Genomic DNA, 19,240 nt, shown 5'->3' with positions numbered 1-19,240 from the left:
CCAAAATAAAAGAAAAAAAGTGTTCTGGCTATCTTGATTTTTTAAATAAATGTCACGTGTCACTAAACGTCTTGTTAAATTTAAAAAAAAGAAAGTCTACACCTTTCCTTCTTAGATGTAGTTTGTTCACTTTTATACGACACTGACATCTTAATCTCATTATAGTTTATCTTTGTAAGTGTTAATATTTAAGCATCTTAACACATGACAAAGAGTGTCACAAATGTTTTCTACATGTTTTTGCATTTATTTTCTGTTCTGGTAATGGTGCTGACAATAAAATACACATATCTGTCCATATGTCAAAAAAGTGCAGTGTGCCCATATATTTATCTAGAGCCTGAATTTGAAATATCACCTAACCTATACTTTACACGACAGGTTTCTCTGAAACATTTTCTTGATCATCATAGGTTAGTGAAAAAAAGTTGTGAGCAGTAAAGTACACAAGATTTTGTTTACCATCTCCTATCTCTTTAATCAGCTTGACTTCTCAGATTTGTTGCTGGCAACCTCCAAAGCATCTTGATTCCCAGGCTGCATTATACTGCATCAGTCAAGGATAACAATTTAATATCACAGCCTGCATTTTGACAGCATTCAATCCTTAATGTTTGGTTTATTTTTTTTTTCCCTGCAACTGCTGTTTTTGAACAATCCAGTTTCTATTTGTAATGTCTGCGTTATAACCTATATTCTAACTGAGGAGCCTCACTGTGATCAAGATCTCTTCTGCAAATTAAACCTGAGCACAGAGGAAGAAGAAATGAGATAAGGCACACAATAAAAAACAGAAGATTCTACTCACATACAAACATCAACAGGCATAGTACAGAGTTGTCTCACTAGGCCAAAATTAAATGTCTCACATGAATCAGTGGAAAAGAATATTTGTTTTTCCATTTAACTTTAAAGCATATTTAAATCATTCTCTAGAAATATTTTGAAGGGGTGTGTGTGGCTGTGGACTGCAGGCTATATAAGTGTGCACACAGCATGAGCCTGTAGTAAACTAATAGATATCATACATATTCAGTAAAAGGACATCTTTGTTTCAAACATGTAAAAAGGGATAGTTTTGTCTCTAACCTCTAGCCTGGCGTTTCAAGCATAGTAAGCTCTCTACTCTGCTCTGTAATCTCGCGAGAACGGCCCCTCACGGTGGTGCCTGGGCGATGCGATGCTGTTGCTGTGGGTTTGATTGACAGGAAACATGTCGGTGTGGTGGGAGAGAACCGGGATGCAGCTGCTGCCTAGGGAGACAGGGAGTACCTGCATCCAGTCCGCACATCAGCACCTTTAAAACCAGCAGGCTTTTCCCCGATGCGTCTACTTATGGTGCGCTGAACAGCTTCTTCTTGTTCTTTTCTTTTTTTCCCCCCCAAACATACATTTGAAAGAAGTGGAACCCAATGGATGCAGACCGCGTAGTCCCGCTTGGTATCTTCATACTGTGTTTGATTTAGCCCACAACCAGAGACACCTTGATGAAACAGCAGGAACTACGAGGACTGTTGTTGCAATGGAGTCGATTCTCTCACGGCTCAAAGCCCGTCTCTAAACCTTCAACATCTCGTTTCATGGCGTTTTGCAGGTTGCTCCGTTCCGTGGGTTTCACCACGCTCTTTTCCTGAATAATCATCAATATTTTTCCCCCTTGTTTTTGAATTAATTCATTCCTTTTTTGTTAAGTGCAACGGAAAAATAACGTCCACTGTTCACAAAACTATGAACGAGGAGATGACAAAAAGCGAGGAGCAGCATCTTAGTTTGCAGAAAGCCTTGCAGCAGTGCGAGTTGGTGCAAAATATGATAGACATAAGCATTTCTAGTTTGGAGGGTTTACGGACCAAATGTGCCACATCCAACGACTTGACACAAAAAGAGATACGAACGCTTGAGGTAAGCACCCTTTGAGCGGAATCATCGGATTTCTGCTGTGCATCTACATTCAAATCAATACGGGGGGGTGGGGGGCTGCCGCCGTTTGTTATTTATTTCAAGGCCACTATGCATAATTTTTATGTGTCTTTTCTACGGCAGACTGCTTTTCTGCTGCCACTGCATAAATATATAATGATTTCAGCTAAAGCCCACTGCTATCTGTTTTGTGCAGTGCAATAAATCAAGAGGCCACGGGGCTGCAGTGGGCTGTTATAGACTTGCGCATTCTGCAGGTGGCGGGGAGAGAAGGTGGCTCTTCTCCACCAGAATAATATCTGAGGCAGCCGAGGCCTATAGGCAGCCCGTGTTTACAATCCATTAGCAATATGCCAGCCTGCGCATCTGTTCTCGCAGCCAGGCCCTGCCGTTATGCAAGGCTGGCAGATTACTGAAATTGTTACAAAATATCGTTATCCGTTAATTGGCCCGTGGGGTATTCCGTAAACTGCGTTACGTAATGGTCATGTTGTGTGTTGAGATATCAGGCTGCCCTTTTTGAGACTACTTAGACCAGTCGAACAAACCCCTGTTACAGGATATAAAGATGCAATAAAGTGCGATAAGCTCACTGAAAACTCACTGTAGACTATTGAGCACTGCAGACACAGCACGGCATTTAGGGCCTGTAAGAATGTTATTGTGATGTCTCATGAGATTGAAACAAATACCATTAAGTGATAAGGTCTCCATAAACTCACCACTGAGTCTTTGTGTGCGCCATCAACAGACTTTAAGTCCTAGTGGGAAAATAATTAAGATACTATGTTAACAAAATACCAAGAAATCACTTGTGAGTGGCACATACTTAATCTCATCCCCACAGGAATATGAGACTGTGCATAACACATAAACATATTGCAAAGTATCGATGTCTGAGCTGTTAAACGGAGTTTGCAAGTGCTGGACAGGGGACAGGAATGTAATCCAAGTGATTACATATATAAAGTGCAAATGCTCTGCCAGCAATGAGCAGGCTACACTGTGAAGATAAATGTTCACTATGTTCCCTGCATGCTTTGCAAGGCGTTTTGGATTACTAGTTATAAGCATTATGGGGGTATTATTTTTATTTCACCAGTAAAATTAGCCTGACAAATTTTTGTGAATGGATTTATCAGAATGGTTTTATTGATTGTGTCATAGTTTGACCTATTTCTCCAAACTTAAGAAGGGTAGGGATATCCTTTTAATTTGCCTAAACCAAAAGTTAGGATATACCCAAGCTATGTGTTCAGTTCTTTTCAGAAAATTTTGGCATACATTATTAGCATGTTTGTAGCAACTGTGCTGCATGGCTAATACCTGTATAAAACGGACACGTTGGTTGAAGGAAAAATAATCTTCTCTCAGTAGCCGAGTTAAAGGATTGTATTTGGAGTGCGAGGAGCACCGCTTTCTCTGTCATTTTAAAATTATGCTTAACTTCAGTCTTCCACAGGTTGTTAGACAGGTTGTTACATTACAAAGACAGAGGTTTTTCATATTGACACTGAATTTGAGAGACATTATCCTTTAAAACAAGAGTTTTCAAAGTGCAGCTTGCTGTAAAGCATGCACAAACTTACATTCCCACCTTAAAGGGATCTTGCAAATTTTTAAACATTACTGGTGCTACACACTGTTTCCATGCTGTTGCTTTGTTAGTGTAGTTTGTATCACTTGTTCTACTCAACAGGAATGCAACAAGCAACAGGGGTAGTGTAAGCCATTTCTGCATGGCGTTGTAATCCAAGGAAAATTTAGGCTAAAAAAAAGACAAGAAGGTGGTTACAATGCAGGTTCAAAACATTCACTTATTATTCTGTTTGAACTTTGAAGCAAACATTGGTCTGTGGAAACATTTCTTCACAATTTTACTGAACACCTAATACCCTTTACTAGCTTCAATGGAATAAGCCAATCAGAGTTAGCATTTTGAATTTTCAGCAAAAGCTTTGAATAAAAGGAAGTCGCTATCAGTTTTTTATCATTCAAAACTAGGATGAACATTGGAACATAGGAAATCATGGTTGCTGACTTTATAAAGTTTTTAAACCTGAGTCACATTTAAATTGCTCAGCAGAGTTATAGGGAAATTATTATTGATTAAAGTAACATTGATAGCCTTTTCAGTCCATTAAAGCTCTGTCTGTATACATCAACTTCGGAGAAAGAATTTCTACTTCTTTAGCTCATTACACTCAACTATCAGTGGTTGTTGTCACTCCCTTGTTTGCTACAGCCAGAATGTCACACATACATCTTTGGTTAATGTACAGTATGATTATGGATCAAGTTTTCCTGTTGTCCAGCAATAAAAAGTTAGTCTCGTAGATGGTTCATCAATTACTGATGGAAGTAACACATTACAAACTAATGCTTTTCTGCAATCACATGATAGTCATTACTGTTCCTAAATTCACCAATTTTGATATAGTTAACAAACAATTATGTCACTGACTTTAATCAGGATAAGTGGATAATAAAAAGTAACCAAAAGTATTTTTTTATAAGTTCTTGTACAACAGCCTTGTTGTATGTAGGAGACAGAAGAAAAATATCAACGTGACCTGTAGCTTTTGATAGGGAAAGATTAGAGATCATGTGTATGTCCTCTATTGGACAAAAATTTGGGTTGTTATTTGGCTATGTTTTCAAAAGTTTAACATTATACTGTGACCTGTAGTACATAACTGATTTTTAAGTAAGAGCTCTGATGCCAGGTTCAATCTAGTCTTTTTCCATATTAAGTCATAGAACTCGATAGTGGTGATGTCTGGAAGCTTTAAATGAATCGGTTAAAGTAAGTAGTATAGTACAAATTCAGCAGTTTGACAGCCACGAGTTGTAAGTCTGTGTAGATATTTTGGTTTAATGTTGTTGTTGTTTTAACAGAAATTGAATTAATTAGAAAGAAAGACTTTATCATCAGTAAGAAATTATTGCAAATAAAGGGAAACACACTTTTTTTTGCGTTATTTCAGAAAGTTAGTGAAGTGAAGTTAGTGAAGTTAGTGAAGTGAGAACTGTGTGAGCTTCCTGAGATATTCTGAGAATGAATCTATTTCAGTCATATGAAACTAAGTTTGGTCTGTACATAGGCAAGAATCTTCAACAACGTTTTGATTTTCCATCACATCGTTAGAAACATAAAGCTTTAAGCTTGTATACCATCACTTGTTGAGACTCATTTATTGTACTGCAAACTATGTGATGACGCCATTTCTCAAATACACTGATCATATATTCTTGCTTCATATTCTAAAAATTTTTGTTTTTTTATACCTTGGGACATGGTCATTATGTATAATATTAATTATATATATATTATTATTAATATAATATACATAACCCAACATATGACAATACTGACTAATAATATCAGCCAAGTAATTTTTCAGCAAGGCTCTATTTTCTATTTTTTAAAATGAAGGGTGATGCATGCTTGTTAGCATGCCACACAATTACATTTTGCATTTCAACTAGTAGAAATTAGGTCACTAGTGTTATCCATCAATGTTCAAATGTACCAGATGAAAAAAACATTTTAACTTGTTTGTCTGAACATGAAATGTAGCATCAGCTGTTTATTTTTTTTCCTTCAGAGGTGGAACCATGGTGTTTTTATAGAGTCAGATGATTAAATAATATGAAGAACAGTTCAAGCACTGTAGCTTAGAAGGATAAAGACGTCATTATGCTTGAAGCAAACTGTGTCACACCAAGTGTTGACCAGGCGCAACAGAATGAGTATTTATACCTGTTGCAAATGACCACAGAAGACTCTTTTTACCGTGTCAAACTGTATTTCCACTTAATGCTGCCAAACAAAAGGAAAAGGAGGACAGTGTGTCAGAGATGTTATTATCTTTTAAGGTGATAATTCAAACTTGTATGTCCACAGTTGCAAAAAGATGCTTGTATACATTTTTTTTAATTTGGAGAAATCTTTCTTTTCACCTGCATCTACCACATAGACTTCTGCAGTTTAAGCTCACTGTTACAGCCCGCATGTTGTGTGGGTATGTCCTGTTTGCCCCACACATTCAACTGCCACCCATTTCTCTTGAGGTGCCAGTGCACAGCTGTCTCTACTCAGGAATTAGCCTCACCACAGTATAAAAGCAGGTGTAGCACTACTCAGGCTCAGTCTAGGCCAGTTTCAGTGGTGGGGTGTGGACAGGCTAGAACTGCTAGTGAATAGCTGTGTTTCTTGGATGGTGGAGGATTGTGTGCTTTAACAGTATTTGTCAGTTTAGTGGTGTGCTTGACCTACTGGTAAGTAGCTAGTGTCATCTTTCAATAGCTTTCTTTCTTTTCTTTAAAAAAAAAACCCCAAAAAACAAAAAGCTCATGTTTGAAAATTCTTTTTGTTTTATTTTTTGTTACTCAACTCATCCCCTAGCCTCTTTTTAGGGATGCAACACTCCCTTTTTGGTGTGCACCCCCCCCCCCCCCCCCCCCCCCAAAAAAAAAGTAATCACTATAGTTTGTTTTAATATCCTTCATTTGTGTTCCTGTTTTTTCACTGTCTGTTAATACAACAAGAATGGCTCTATTCATATAATTTGTTTTTTTTATGTATATATATATATTTTTTTTCCTTAGACATAGATGGTTGAAAATGTACTACAGTTTGCCAGTGGGCTAAATTCAGCATTACAAGTTCAGCAATTTTGCATTTCAAAAAAAAGAAAAAAAAAAAAAAAAGGTCTGAAATTGCACCACTCTTTCTTATGCAGTTGGATATGCTTAAATTATAGTGCTTGGCATTTATAATGCTGGAAAGTACTGGACTCTAGTTAAGGAGATTAGATAAAGCTGGTGTGGAAGTTACACTCTGCTGTAACTTCATCAAGTGTTCTAGTTCATCTGGATTAACGGTATAGCAGTTGTGAAGAGATCAGTGCAGCTCATGTCTCTAATGGGAATAGCATGATATAGGCTCATCTGATTAAAGAGCACTTCATTTTAGCAGCTATGTTGGTTTAGTCGTTTTAGCCAAAATTATATTGCTTTCGAAAAATTCTGTTTTACCACAGCTGATCATTATAGTTTAGAGGCCTCTGCTGTGCAGCTATCTGGTGCTATCATATATCAGCTAGTGTTTTAAAAATAAATAAATAAATAAATAAATAAAAAGAGAGAAAAGAAAAGAAAAAAACCCCGCCAGCTTTATGAAGCTTAAAGAATGTTAGTTTATGCTAATGCGAGCAGCTTGCTTCACTTCAGAAACTAATTCAGTAAAGCTGATGGTAGCTATTGTAAACCTTATGACCTTTCCAATCTGAGCCTTAGCGATGCACTGATGTCCAGGTACTTTGAAAATATAAGCAGCACTAACAGAAGATTTAAACTTGTTTAGCAATATGTGCAGAAAGCAGACAGAAGGGGGGGGGGAAAAAGAGAAGTGTTAAAATCCAAGATAATTTTCAGTTTGTGGCGTGCTATTGTTAGTCCGCTAGACCAAGTAGCTTATGCTTGTGCACCTGCTGTACAGTATGCTGTCCATTCTTGTTATTAGTTTAGTTTGCCAAATGTGCTCAGACTGCGACTTTATGATAGTTATGAGTCTTTGTAATATTTTAAATAATAAGCCAGAAACATTAAAGAGATGTAACAAGGTGTATTGAGGGTCCTGCTTGAATGCACAAACTAAACAAAACTCTTCATTTTGAACAATAAATCTTACACTGTAGAGTTAAATAGTTATATTTTCTCTTACTGTTTTGTTACCTAGCTGTATGTGGAGTCACTAACAACCAGTACCCCTCACCAAAATCAAACTGAGTATTTCTAGTGGTGATAATGCGTTTGTGACAGCACAAGGTTATGAAATAGTTTAATTAGTGCTTTGGCCCTTAAACTCACTATTCCCACTATAGTTAGGGCAGCCAAAAGTTGTCACCAACACCACCTTGGGATTTTCACCCAAGGAAATGAGTAAAAACACCAGTGAGGTACACGGGTTCATTCCACTAAAGAGGAGACAGGAGATGTGGTTCAAAAATGCAAAACTTTCCATTTATTTTTTCTTTAAAAAGGAAAAAAGACATTTTTAAAATTCTACACATTCAACCATGCAGGGAATCGGGGTTAGGAGTGTTCAGGAATGAGGCTCACCAACAGAGGAGAATAGTCAACATGAAGGGGAGACAGACTCAACAAATAAAAATGAACATAAGTGGATCACCTCAGGCACTTGTGAACATGCAGTCAATCGTGAAGGGAACCCGCACCAACCACACACAACACAGGAACAAGCCCCTCCATCATCTTCAGCTCTCAGCCTGGACACAAAGGGAATGAAATCAGAGCAAAATTGAGTATTTTGGTCTAAATAACCCAAAATGTGATGTCCACATAGGTGGACGCCAGGTCCCAGGAGGTTAAAGTAACTTTAAATAAGCAAAATGTTTTAACAACAAAACAAAAAATACACAAGTTAAATAATGCAGGATCAAATAAACATAATCCAAAGCTAACCCCACTTCAGACATGTACACACACATTAAAATTATTAGGGCCCCAATTAAGGAGTTGCAAAGCGGTGCGCAAAGCAACGCTGAATGCAGCTGACCCAAACGATGCCAATGAACAAAACAGAGAAACAAAATAGCAGGGCATCCCGCAGAGCGGCACCAGCTTATCTGAAAAATGACAAATTGCTTTTAATAAATCGGCAATTTAAATTCAAAGCCAAATGCAGAGGAAAGGGCAGCTTATATACCAGACCTCCTGAACTACTCCACCTTGACAGGAGAGGAGCACTTCCTGACCCAGTGGCAACAGATGGCACAACATCCCAGTAACTTCTACCGTGCAAGCAGTACTTTGAAATGTTGGTAGTTTTTGGACCAAAAAACTACCAACACTATATTATGCTTGCCTGGGGAGTAGTGGTAAACTTCACACCACAAACAGGAGATGCCACAAGCAAGAGGCTTTTAAGTCCACAGCTTCTGTGGAACAGGCAGAATGTACATGCTGCATCAGTGGACCTATACACATGCAGCAGGCGGACAAAGACGCCAGGTAATGTGACCATCGGTGGACCATAAACAAGCAGGTGACAGAGCCTCCTTATATACAGCGGCACTGCCAGCAATAAATCAGCAGATTCAAAACGGGCATAATTAATCATCGAGAGCAGGCTTAAATCATCCTGCTACACATGCGAGAAAGGGTAATTTCATGCAATGCTCTGACTTGATTTTCCTGACATTGCCTAGAGTTTATGTACATTACCTAAAAGAAGTCATGTTACATTATACTTCCAGTCCATCTGATATACTTGTTTCTAGTCTCAGATTGGACAAAATTAGGGATAAATATATCAGAGAGACAGCCCAGCTTGAATGTTTTGGAGACAAAATTAGAGGCAAGGCTGAGATGATTTTGACATGTGCAGAGGAGAGGCAGCTGATATGTTGGACAAAGGATGTTGAAGATGACACTCCCAGGCAGGAAAAGAGGAAGACCACAGAGAAGATTTGTGGATTATGTGAAGTCGAACACGCACAGGTTGGCGTGACAGAGGAGGATGCTAGAGATAGGAGAAGATGGAAGCAAATGATCGGGTGTGGTGGCCCTAAAGGGAGCAGTCAAAAGAAGAAGCTGGTTCAAGTCAAACCTTAATTTTAGATTAATAATGAGATAAATCAGTGAGTATTAATCATATATCTGTTTAAAGAGATTATTTAAAAAGCAAAGTTCGGGTAAAGCTGATGGGATGTTATTAGATTAGCATGTGTTTACAACCAAAATATTGATCACAGCAAAGTATAGCCTATACTGCATCCCAAGGGGAACAATAATTAATAAATAAATAAATAATACATCTATTATTCACAGAAATTTCTCAGCCTAGGTCAAAGTGGAAATGAATGACAGCTCAACAAACTCGCATTCAAGATTCCAACACATGGGATAATGTTCATTGGTTACTTAACGCTGCTGTATGTTGTTCAAAAATAAGCTCACCAACTTATTGATATATTTTCTGACATACAGTAAACTATTAACTGATTTAGCCAGGGTACATGTGTGTTTCTTTGTAAGTGTGGACTGTTCAGTTTCTTTATCAGGCAGTGTTAGCAGCCGTGGGCAGCTGCTGTAGGGTTTTCTGCATTCAGAGGTGACTTGCTGGTCCCTCCTCCACTGGTTTCTACTTTGGTATGCACTGATGTAGGACAGAACTCTCTAATTTCTAGCAGTCATTTTGTAGGTGTACTTTTGGAATGGGGCCATCTACATGCATCACCCTTAAGTCTTCAAGCATCACGTCACCCACTGTTTCAGCTCGAAACTGCGTAGTAACAAAGATGCTTGTATGTCCCGCTTTCAGTAGTGTGAGGCTTTATGCAGCCCGATAGAGTCAGAACAAAGTGTCTCACAGCAGAGTCTGGAATGAGGGAAAATATCTCATTCCAGAGATGTTTGCATCTAAATGATTATCCTTTTCTTTATTTTGCGCTTTCCTTTAACCTTCAAGTGACCAATTAGGGTGATTTATATCCCCGAGTCTTATGTTTCTATATGTGACACTGTCATATTTTTTTAAAATCATAAAAATGTTGAATATAATAATAATAATAATAATAATAATAATAATAATGGATTGGATTTATATAGCGCTTTTCAAGGCACCCAAAGCGCTTTACAATACCACTATTCATTCACTCTCACATTCATACACTGGTGAATGATGAATGTATTGATCTACTTCTTCTTTTAGCATCTTGGGTAATGGAAAAATCACTTGTGGGTCAAACAGTCACTAGCCACTTTAGTTACATCTTGCTAGTACGAGGTTGGACTCTTTTGCCCTCAGAACTGCACTAACTCTTCAGGCACAGATACAACAAGGTGGAAGAAATATTCCTCAGAGATCTGGTCCATATTGACATGATGGTTTAACATCTTACTAACATCTTTCTCCTGATAAGAGTGGTACCCAGTGTGGTCTTCTGCTGTTGTACCTCATCTGCTTCAATGTTCTTGTGGATTCACAGATGCTCTTCTGCCTAATTTGGGTGTTTATTAGAGTTTCTATTGCGTTACTGTCAACGTGAAGCAGTCTGACCATTCTCCTCTGGCCTCTGTCACTTTAAGCATTTTCACCTAAAGAACTGACACTCACATGATATTTCCTCTTCTTCAGATCTATCTCTGTAAGCCCTAGAGATGATTGTGTGGGAATATCTCAGTAGAACAGCATTTTCTGAAATACTTATACAGCCCATCTGGCATCAACATCATGCCACATTCAAGATAATTTAAATCAGCTTTCTTGCCCATTCTGATGGTCGGTTTGAATTTCAAGTATTCATGGCCATGTCTGCTTGGCTACATGCACTGCTGTCATGTAATTGGCTGAATAAATGTCTGTGTTATTGATCAACTCAATGGGTGTACTTAATAAAGTGGCTGGTGAGTGCATATCACACTGGAAATATATTTTTCAGAGGTATTACTTTTATTGTAATTTGTTGGTAATTAGTCCAAATGTAAACATTCTGATGGTAACCATTTTCAGATATTTCATTAATCTGCAAAGGTGTTTTGAATATTTTAAATATTACACATCTAAAAAAATAAGATGTTTGTTTAGGTTTTGTTTTAAACAGAAACATGGAAGTAGCAAATGATGGACATATACCCAATATCACGACTTCACTGTAACTTCCTGATATGTAGTATTTTTGGAGTCACCAGAACAGCTACATCTTAGTGATAAGATGATCCCAGTATATTATACAGAACTTTAGTTTTAAGTATCTAAATGAATGTTGTTTTGTTCATTTTTTTAATGTAAAATTGATTGAAAACCAGAAATAATATTAGAACATTTGAACATATCTGTCATATATGAAGAAAAAGCATGTATTTGACAAATAGTTTATCAAATATGTATTCCGATTTTTTTACAAGAATTATGCAATGCTTCCTTCGACTGCGCTTTTATGCTGTTACATTTGAAAAAATGTATTTATATTTTTGCTGGTTTTTAAAAAAGAAAGGAAAAAAGAAAAGAGAAAGCAAAAAAAACCCCCCCAAAAAACCCGAGTAAACCACAAAACTATAGAGCCAGCTTTTTGAATAGTTGCCTGTATATCTTAGAGATTTGTGTGCACAGCTAAAATAAAAGTGTAGTGATCTAACTGTGATAAATCACACAACTTTCAAAATGACAGACGGAACTCACTATGGATGCAAATTTCTTGCTGTCGCTAAATAACATGCTTGCATCTGACCCATGAGTGAACTTGTGTTAAATAATATTTTCAGTGTAGAGTTCCCTGCAGGGAGAGGGCACTCTTTATACATGACTGTAAACTGCTTTAATTTGGACAAGCACTCAACTTAGCAGTGTAGTTTAGTTAATAATAAGTAAGTAAATAAGGATGTTTTAAAGTGAATACTGTCACCAATGTATTGAATAAATGTTATGCTTACTTGCAAATACATAGGCTCTTAAATATAAAACTGCTTCTTGATTGAGCATTTGTAAAACATTTTTAGAAAAATAGAATAGTTCAGTCAAAATTTTGCTTTTTAGTGTTATTTACTGTAAGTTGGATTAATGAGACCACAGACAAGTAGCTGCATTTATTTAACCCCCCCCCAAGTTTGCTTAGAGCCTGCTTGGAGCCTATATACGTGGTTAGCATGTTATAGTGTTTTATGTGTGTGAATGTTTGCACAGAGCCTTTTGGCTCACCATTTGATGACAAATTGTAGGTCACTCGGACCCAAGTGGATTGTGGTATACTGGCAGACATGGCAAATATAACACTGGCACTGCTGTTCTTTACATTGCCACAACTTCTTTGTTGGCTGTTTGGTGTTGACCACTGGTTTTGAGTGGAGTAATATGAAATCAGGAGCAAGGTGTGAATAGAGCTACCTGTTTGTCATCAGGTGCATTTGATATGTTAGGTGAACCTGTAAAATTGGCTAAAAACTACACAGCTAAAAATGTAACAATTAAAAATCAACCAGTATAATATTTACTTATTTATTTATAGCTATTTTAGATTTAGATTTGTGTAGATATTGATATAAATTTATGGTGTGAGAGTGAGCTACAGAATTCACTTGGAATCAAACTGTAAATAAATTTGATAAACATCCATCCAACCATTCTCTTCCGCTTATCCTTTTCGGGGTTGCGGGGGGCTGGAGCCCATCCCAGATACCATAAGGCAAGAGGTGGGGCACACCCCGGACAGGTCGCCAGCCTGACACAGAGAGGCAGACAATCACTCACATTCACACTTATGGGCAATGTAGATTCTCCAATTAACCTAACACCACCAATTACATATCTTTGGTCTGTGGGAGGAAGCGGGAGTACCCGGAGAGATCCCACACAAGCACAGGGAGAAAATGCAGACTTCTATTTTGATAAACAGTCAATTTAAATTATACAATTTAAAAAAACGAACTGTATTATTTTTTTGTTTTTTTTGCTGTATGTTGTCTTACAAAAATATACAACATCACATGCAAAGTTATTACAATTTATTGCAGCGCTATCGCCAATTGATGATTTATTATTTTTGCAAATGACATCCTCCTTCACTAACAAGCCACGTGTCTGTGGCAGGAAGAATGACTTCTAACAAAGGAAAAGCCTGCATGCATCTGCCCACTTGTATGTGTCTTTGTATCAGCACCATTTTTCAGTTTAGAGGAGGTTTCTGATATAATCACAGCTTTCAACCAATAATCACTCAGCAGCGAGTTGAAGAGGGGTTAAATGATGAAACAGTGTTTCATTTGCTTTGCCTGAGCTGATTAACCAGGCTGTCCTGGAATTTCTGTGACACCAGAGGCTCTTCCTAACTGACTGATAGGATATTACCATGACTATGGTACTGGCATGACCTTATGTGACTGCTTTGATTTCTGGGATTTTTCAACAACAGGCTAAAAATATAATTAAAATCTTTTTTTCCTGCACATTTAAACATATTAGGATTATTTAATAGGATTTAAAAACACATGATTTGTTTTTAAAATGTAAAGTTTGCTTTTGTTTTATAAAGCACTACACCGGGCAGGATTTTTGCAAAACTGACACAAACTGTTGACCTGTTCAGGATATACCTTGCCTTTAACCCATTACAGCTGAGGTAGGTTCCACTCTTCCAGTGGTTTCGGAGTAATATTAAAACAATTTCCATTGTTTTATTTGTGCTTTAGTTTTAAAGGAATTTTATAGAAAACAAAGGAAAGAGAAACCGAGAGGTGAAACGTACTTTTTCAGCACAGAGAATTACTTTTGTATGTAGATATGTTAAAAATGTGAAAGTAGTTTGGTCAGGAGAAGCATCGTCTCACTGTTTTTGTCTTTCTTCCTCCTAGGGGAAGTTGGTAAAGTACTTCAGCCGCCAGCTGTCCTGTAAGTGCAAAGTGGCCTTAGAGGAACGCAGTGCCGAGCTGGAGGACTTTCCTCGCCTCGGCCACTGGTTCCGCATTGTCAACTTGAGGAAAGAGGTCACACAGGTAAGCCGTGATACCACGTAGTAACCATTTTTTACACTCAAAATACATCTCATGATCATTGCTTCAAAGTCAAAATTTCAGATGATATTTTTCTGATTTGTGTATTTGACAAACTGTTCCAAGAACTTTTTAACACATTGCCTTTTTCTGCCTTCTCTCATTTTAAAAAAAATATGTTTTGTACAGATTTGAATAAAGTTTTTATACTTAACATTTAAACATTTCACTGTCACTATCAGATTGTAGCTTTTAGCAGTTGAGGTTTCCATACTGGTGACTGAGAGCGAAATCTGACAGCTCATATCACCCTCTGGCTAAAAGCTTACTAAAATGCTGTAAATGCCATAGCACTGAGTTTCGAAGTTTTCGTGTACTAGTGGAGTCTCTATGCATCTCATACTGGGCCTTTGTGTATCACCTCAGCTCACCCACTGGCAGAAAGGAGCTATTTTAGCCCCTTTCTTTATTGCTTTAAGCAGGAGGTTTTAGCAGTATGTGCGGTGTCGGAGATGTCCATATAAACATATGCACTGTGATTGACATCGTGGAGAGTCATGAGTGGAAACAACTGATGTTGAGCTGATATAGATCAATTGTTTCATGAGGATTTGGTTTACAGGGATTACTTGTAAGTTTGATGGCCTCATTATAGAAAATCCTGATCATCCTTAATGTTGTTACACTGTATAATAAAGAAAATTATCTATTACGGTAACTTATTCCATTAAATGTATATCTAAATATCTAGGTTTTTGAGCTAGATGTGTATTTGTGGTGGTCTTTAAGCTGCATGCATGTTGCATGTGTATATTTGATAGGAAATGAGTCCAGGTGAGGTGACCCTGGAGGGCTTGCTGGAGATGAGCGAGGAGCAGGTGTGTGAGCTGCTGCAAAAGTTTGGTGCCAGTGAAGAGGAGTGTGCCCGTCTCAACGCTTCCCTCTCCTGCCTCAGAAAGGCCCACCAGCTCGGTGAGAGTCCACTCAAAACACTCACAGATGAGCTCATACGCTCACACACATGGAAAATACTAATCTTTATATAACGTTATCACTGTTTGTGTTCACTAGAAATTAGGATATTTGTGTCTAACCAATGAAATAAACTATGAATTATTTTCTGTGCACACTAAGAAAGTTCACTTATAGTGCGTTCAGACTGTATGGGTGCATACTGAATATATGGTATTTTTAAAAATTTTCAATTTTTCTTTTATAGCTTTTATAACTACACCCAGATTAAATATTCTTTTTATATACTCTCCGAGCATATATTTCTGTTTTCCAGACAAAAGGAGTTGTCTGGAAAACTTGATTTGTGATTTGCTTGAGTTGGATGATACATCTTGGGGAGCAAATGTTCACCTTTAGTTATGTTGAATTGCTTGTTGATTGGTTTGTTAGGAACTCGTGCATTATAGAGGGCGTTAGGCACATAGAGAGGGGGTGACATACATAATAATACTTGTCCACATTCACAATAGACTGCTGATTTTACAGTAAATTCATGACTTTTCTCAGACATATAACAGATCAATAAAAACTACTTTTAATGTGCTCTCACTACACAAATTACGACATATCACTTACAGTACTGAATTGCTGACTTCTAAAATTATTGATATTGATCTATAAACCTATACTGGTGTTATTAGGTCAATCTGTTCCACCCTGGAGGTCCCATTGTTTTTAAGGTTATCAAGGATAGGGGCAATGCCTGAAGTGACAAACCAGAGCTTTTGTGCACAATTATTAGAGCAATGTTATTATAATCAGCATTTGCTGACTAAATGGCTCATGGCTGCAATTTACGCTTTTATTTGCAGTGTAGATTAGGAGTTATTTTTTTCAAATCTCACTTTGGACTGATAATGATGAGGACATTTATCCAAAGAATGCAAATGTTGTTCACGCTGACCATAAAATTCTGATGCTTTTACTGACATTTAGGATTTATGGGGTTAAATATTAAGAGATTTTAATGAATTAATTAAATGATTGCAAATTACATGAGATAAAGATAAGACAATATGGTAATTTGTAATCATTTATTCACTGAATAAAAAAAAAATCTGTTACAGTTTTTGTTGTTGTTGTTGTTGTTTTTTAAGATTTGTTTTTATATTTTTTCCCATTTACAGTGGGGCAAAAAAGTATTTAGTCAGCCACCGATTGTGCAAGTTCCCCCACTTAAAATGATGACAGAGGTCAGTAATTTGCACCAGAGGTACACTTCAACTGTGAGAGACAGAATGTGAAAAAAAAATCCATGAATCCACATGGTAGGATTTGTAAAGAATTTATTTGTAAATTAGGGTGGAAAATAAGTATTTGGTCACCTCAAACAAGGAAAATCTCTGGCTCTCACAGACCTGTAACGTCTTCTGTAAGAAGCTTTTCTGTCCCCCACTCGTTACCTGTATGAATGGCACCTGTTTGAACTCATCATCTGTATAAAAGACACCTGTCCACAGCCTCAAACAGTCAGACTCCAAACTCCGCCATAGCCAAGACCAAAGAGCTTTCGAAGGACACCAGGAAAAGTATTGTAGACCTGCACCAGACTGGGAAGAGTGAATCTACAATAGGCAAGCAGCTTGGTGTGAAAAAATCAACTGTGGGAGCAATCATCAGAAAATGGAAGACATACAAGACCACTGATAATCTCCCTCGATCTGGGGCTCCACACAAGATCTCATCCCGTGGGGTCAAAATGATCATGAGAACGGTGAGCAAAGATCCCAGAACCACACGGGGGGACCTGGTGAATGACCTGCAGAGAGCTGGGACCAAAGTAACAAAGGTCACCATCAGTAACACACTACAACGGCAGGGAATCAAATCCCGCAGTGCCAGACGTGTTCCGCTGCTGAAGCCAGTGCATGTCCAGGCCCGTCTGAAGTTTGCCAGAGAGCACATGGATGATACAGCAGAGGATTGGGAGAATGTCATGTGGTCAGATGAAACCAAAGTAGAACTTTTTGGTATAAACTCAACTCGTCGTGTTTGGAGGAAGAAGAATACTGAGTTGCATCCCAAGAACACCATACCTACTGTGAAGCATGGGGGTGGAAACATCATGCTATGGGGCTGTTTTTCTGCCAAGGGGACAGGACGACTGATCCGTGTTAAGGACAGAATGAATGGGGCCATGTATCGTGAGATTTTGAGCCAAAACCTCCTTCCATCAGTGAGAACTTTGAAGATGAAACGAGGCTGGGTCTTCCAACATGACAATGATCCAAAACACACCGCCCGGGCAACAAAGGAGTGGCTCCGTAAGAAGCATTTGAAAGTCCTGGAGTGGCCTAGCCAGTCTCCAGACCTCAACCCCATAGAAAATCTGTGGCGGGAGTTGAAAGTCCGTGTTGCTCGGCGACAGCCCCAAAACATCACTGCTCTCGAGAAGATCTGCATGGAGGAATGGGCCAAAATACCAGCTACTGTGTGTGCAAACCTGGTAAAGACCTATAGTAAACGTTTGACCTCTGTTATTGCCAACAAAGGTTATGTTACAAAGTATTGAGTTGTATTTTTGTTATTGACCAAATACTTATTTTCCACCCTGATTTACAAATAAATTCTTTACAAATCCTACCATGTGGATTCATGGATTTTTTTTTCACATTCTGTCTCTCACAGTTGAAGTGTACCTCTGGTGCAAATTACTGACCTCTGTCATCATTTTAGGTGGGGGAACTTGCACAATCGGTGGCTGACTAAATACTTTTTTGCCCCACTGTATATATTTTTTTCCAAAACAGATTTTCACATTAATTTTTTTAAATCTTTCATTCCATATTTTCAGTTGTCATCAGTTTCAAACGTTAGTTTTTGTATGTTAACTGTCAAGCAGCAAAACATAAGAAGGTCAGAACAGGTATTATAATACAAACATTATTAAGACAGTAAAAATATTCACCAAAGCTTCCTCAGATTGGTTGTGTTGACAAATTTCACTTAAATAACAATGGAAAGGTTTACTGTATGTTTTATTTTTATTTTTGCCAACACCCAGTATTATTTCATTTTTAAGTATAGTTTTTATTAGTATTTCCATTGAATATAATACATTTTCACATATCGTTTTAATTTAGTTTATTTGTATTGAACTTAATATCCTGGGTAGTGAGGTGTTTCATGGGGTGATGATGAAAAGCTGTTTTTGTGAATGGGAAACGTATTACTTATTAAAAGTAAACTCACTTATGAAGTGACATTCAAGCCTCAATATATTTAGTGAAATTGCTGTTGTTTCTATAGGTGGTGCTGTTTTCTTTTGTTCACTACCAACAGATCTGCCTTTCCTCTCAGCCTCTTCTTAATTTATTCATAGCACAATGAACTAAAACACTACATATACAATACAACACCATCCCTGCTTCTATGCTACATCCAGTGAGTGAATGTGTGTGTGACTGGATGTGTAAAGCGCTTTGGGTCCTTAGTCCTTAGGGACTAGTAAAGCGCTATACAAATACAGGCCATTTACCATTTACAACTGTTTTCAGAAAGACATGATAGATATGATAGATAACATGATAAGACATTCTGACTCAAAATATTTAGAATAACAATTTTTCTGAAATGTATAAACAATATGGTATTCCTGTAAATTATCAATACAGAGAGCAGTGTGTTCTTGTCCTTTAGTCATGTGCAACATTAATTTGGTAAAATGCTTATGTCTTTATTTTCTGTTCTCAGCGGGGCCAGGCTGTCAAAAATGAAACAGGAAGTCAGATGTGTATCATTGCTTTGTGGTATTAACATATCATACACTGTCAGTAAATATGCAAAATTACTG

At 37.6% G+C, this 19,240-nt stretch overlaps 1 protein-coding gene across 1 annotated transcript in view; it reads left to right on the top strand.

The window, feature by feature from the left end:
* Positions 1-1,144: 1,144 nt before the first annotated feature.
* Positions 1,145-19,240, top strand: part of ksr2 (kinase suppressor of ras 2) — a 109,120-nt gene continuing 91,024 nt past the window's right edge. The window contains exons 1-3 of the mRNA XM_085426268.1: positions 1,145-1,902; positions 14,296-14,436; positions 15,255-15,405. Of these exons, the coding sequence (XP_085282394.1) occupies positions 1,729-1,902; positions 14,296-14,436; positions 15,255-15,405 (466 nt within the window). The 5' untranslated portion in view covers positions 1,145-1,728. The remainder of the gene's footprint in view (positions 1,903-14,295; positions 14,437-15,254; positions 15,406-19,240) is intronic.

This window comes from Rhamphochromis longiceps, linkage group LG12, assembly GCF_057381845.1.
Source record: "Rhamphochromis longiceps isolate RC_006_pf linkage group LG12, R_longiceps_female_GT1.1, whole genome shotgun sequence".
Lineage (NCBI taxonomy): Eukaryota > Metazoa > Chordata > Actinopteri > Cichliformes > Cichlidae > Rhamphochromis > Rhamphochromis longiceps.
Note: the sequence above shows the minus strand (reverse complement) of the source record. Positions and strands in the feature narration are given on the sequence as shown.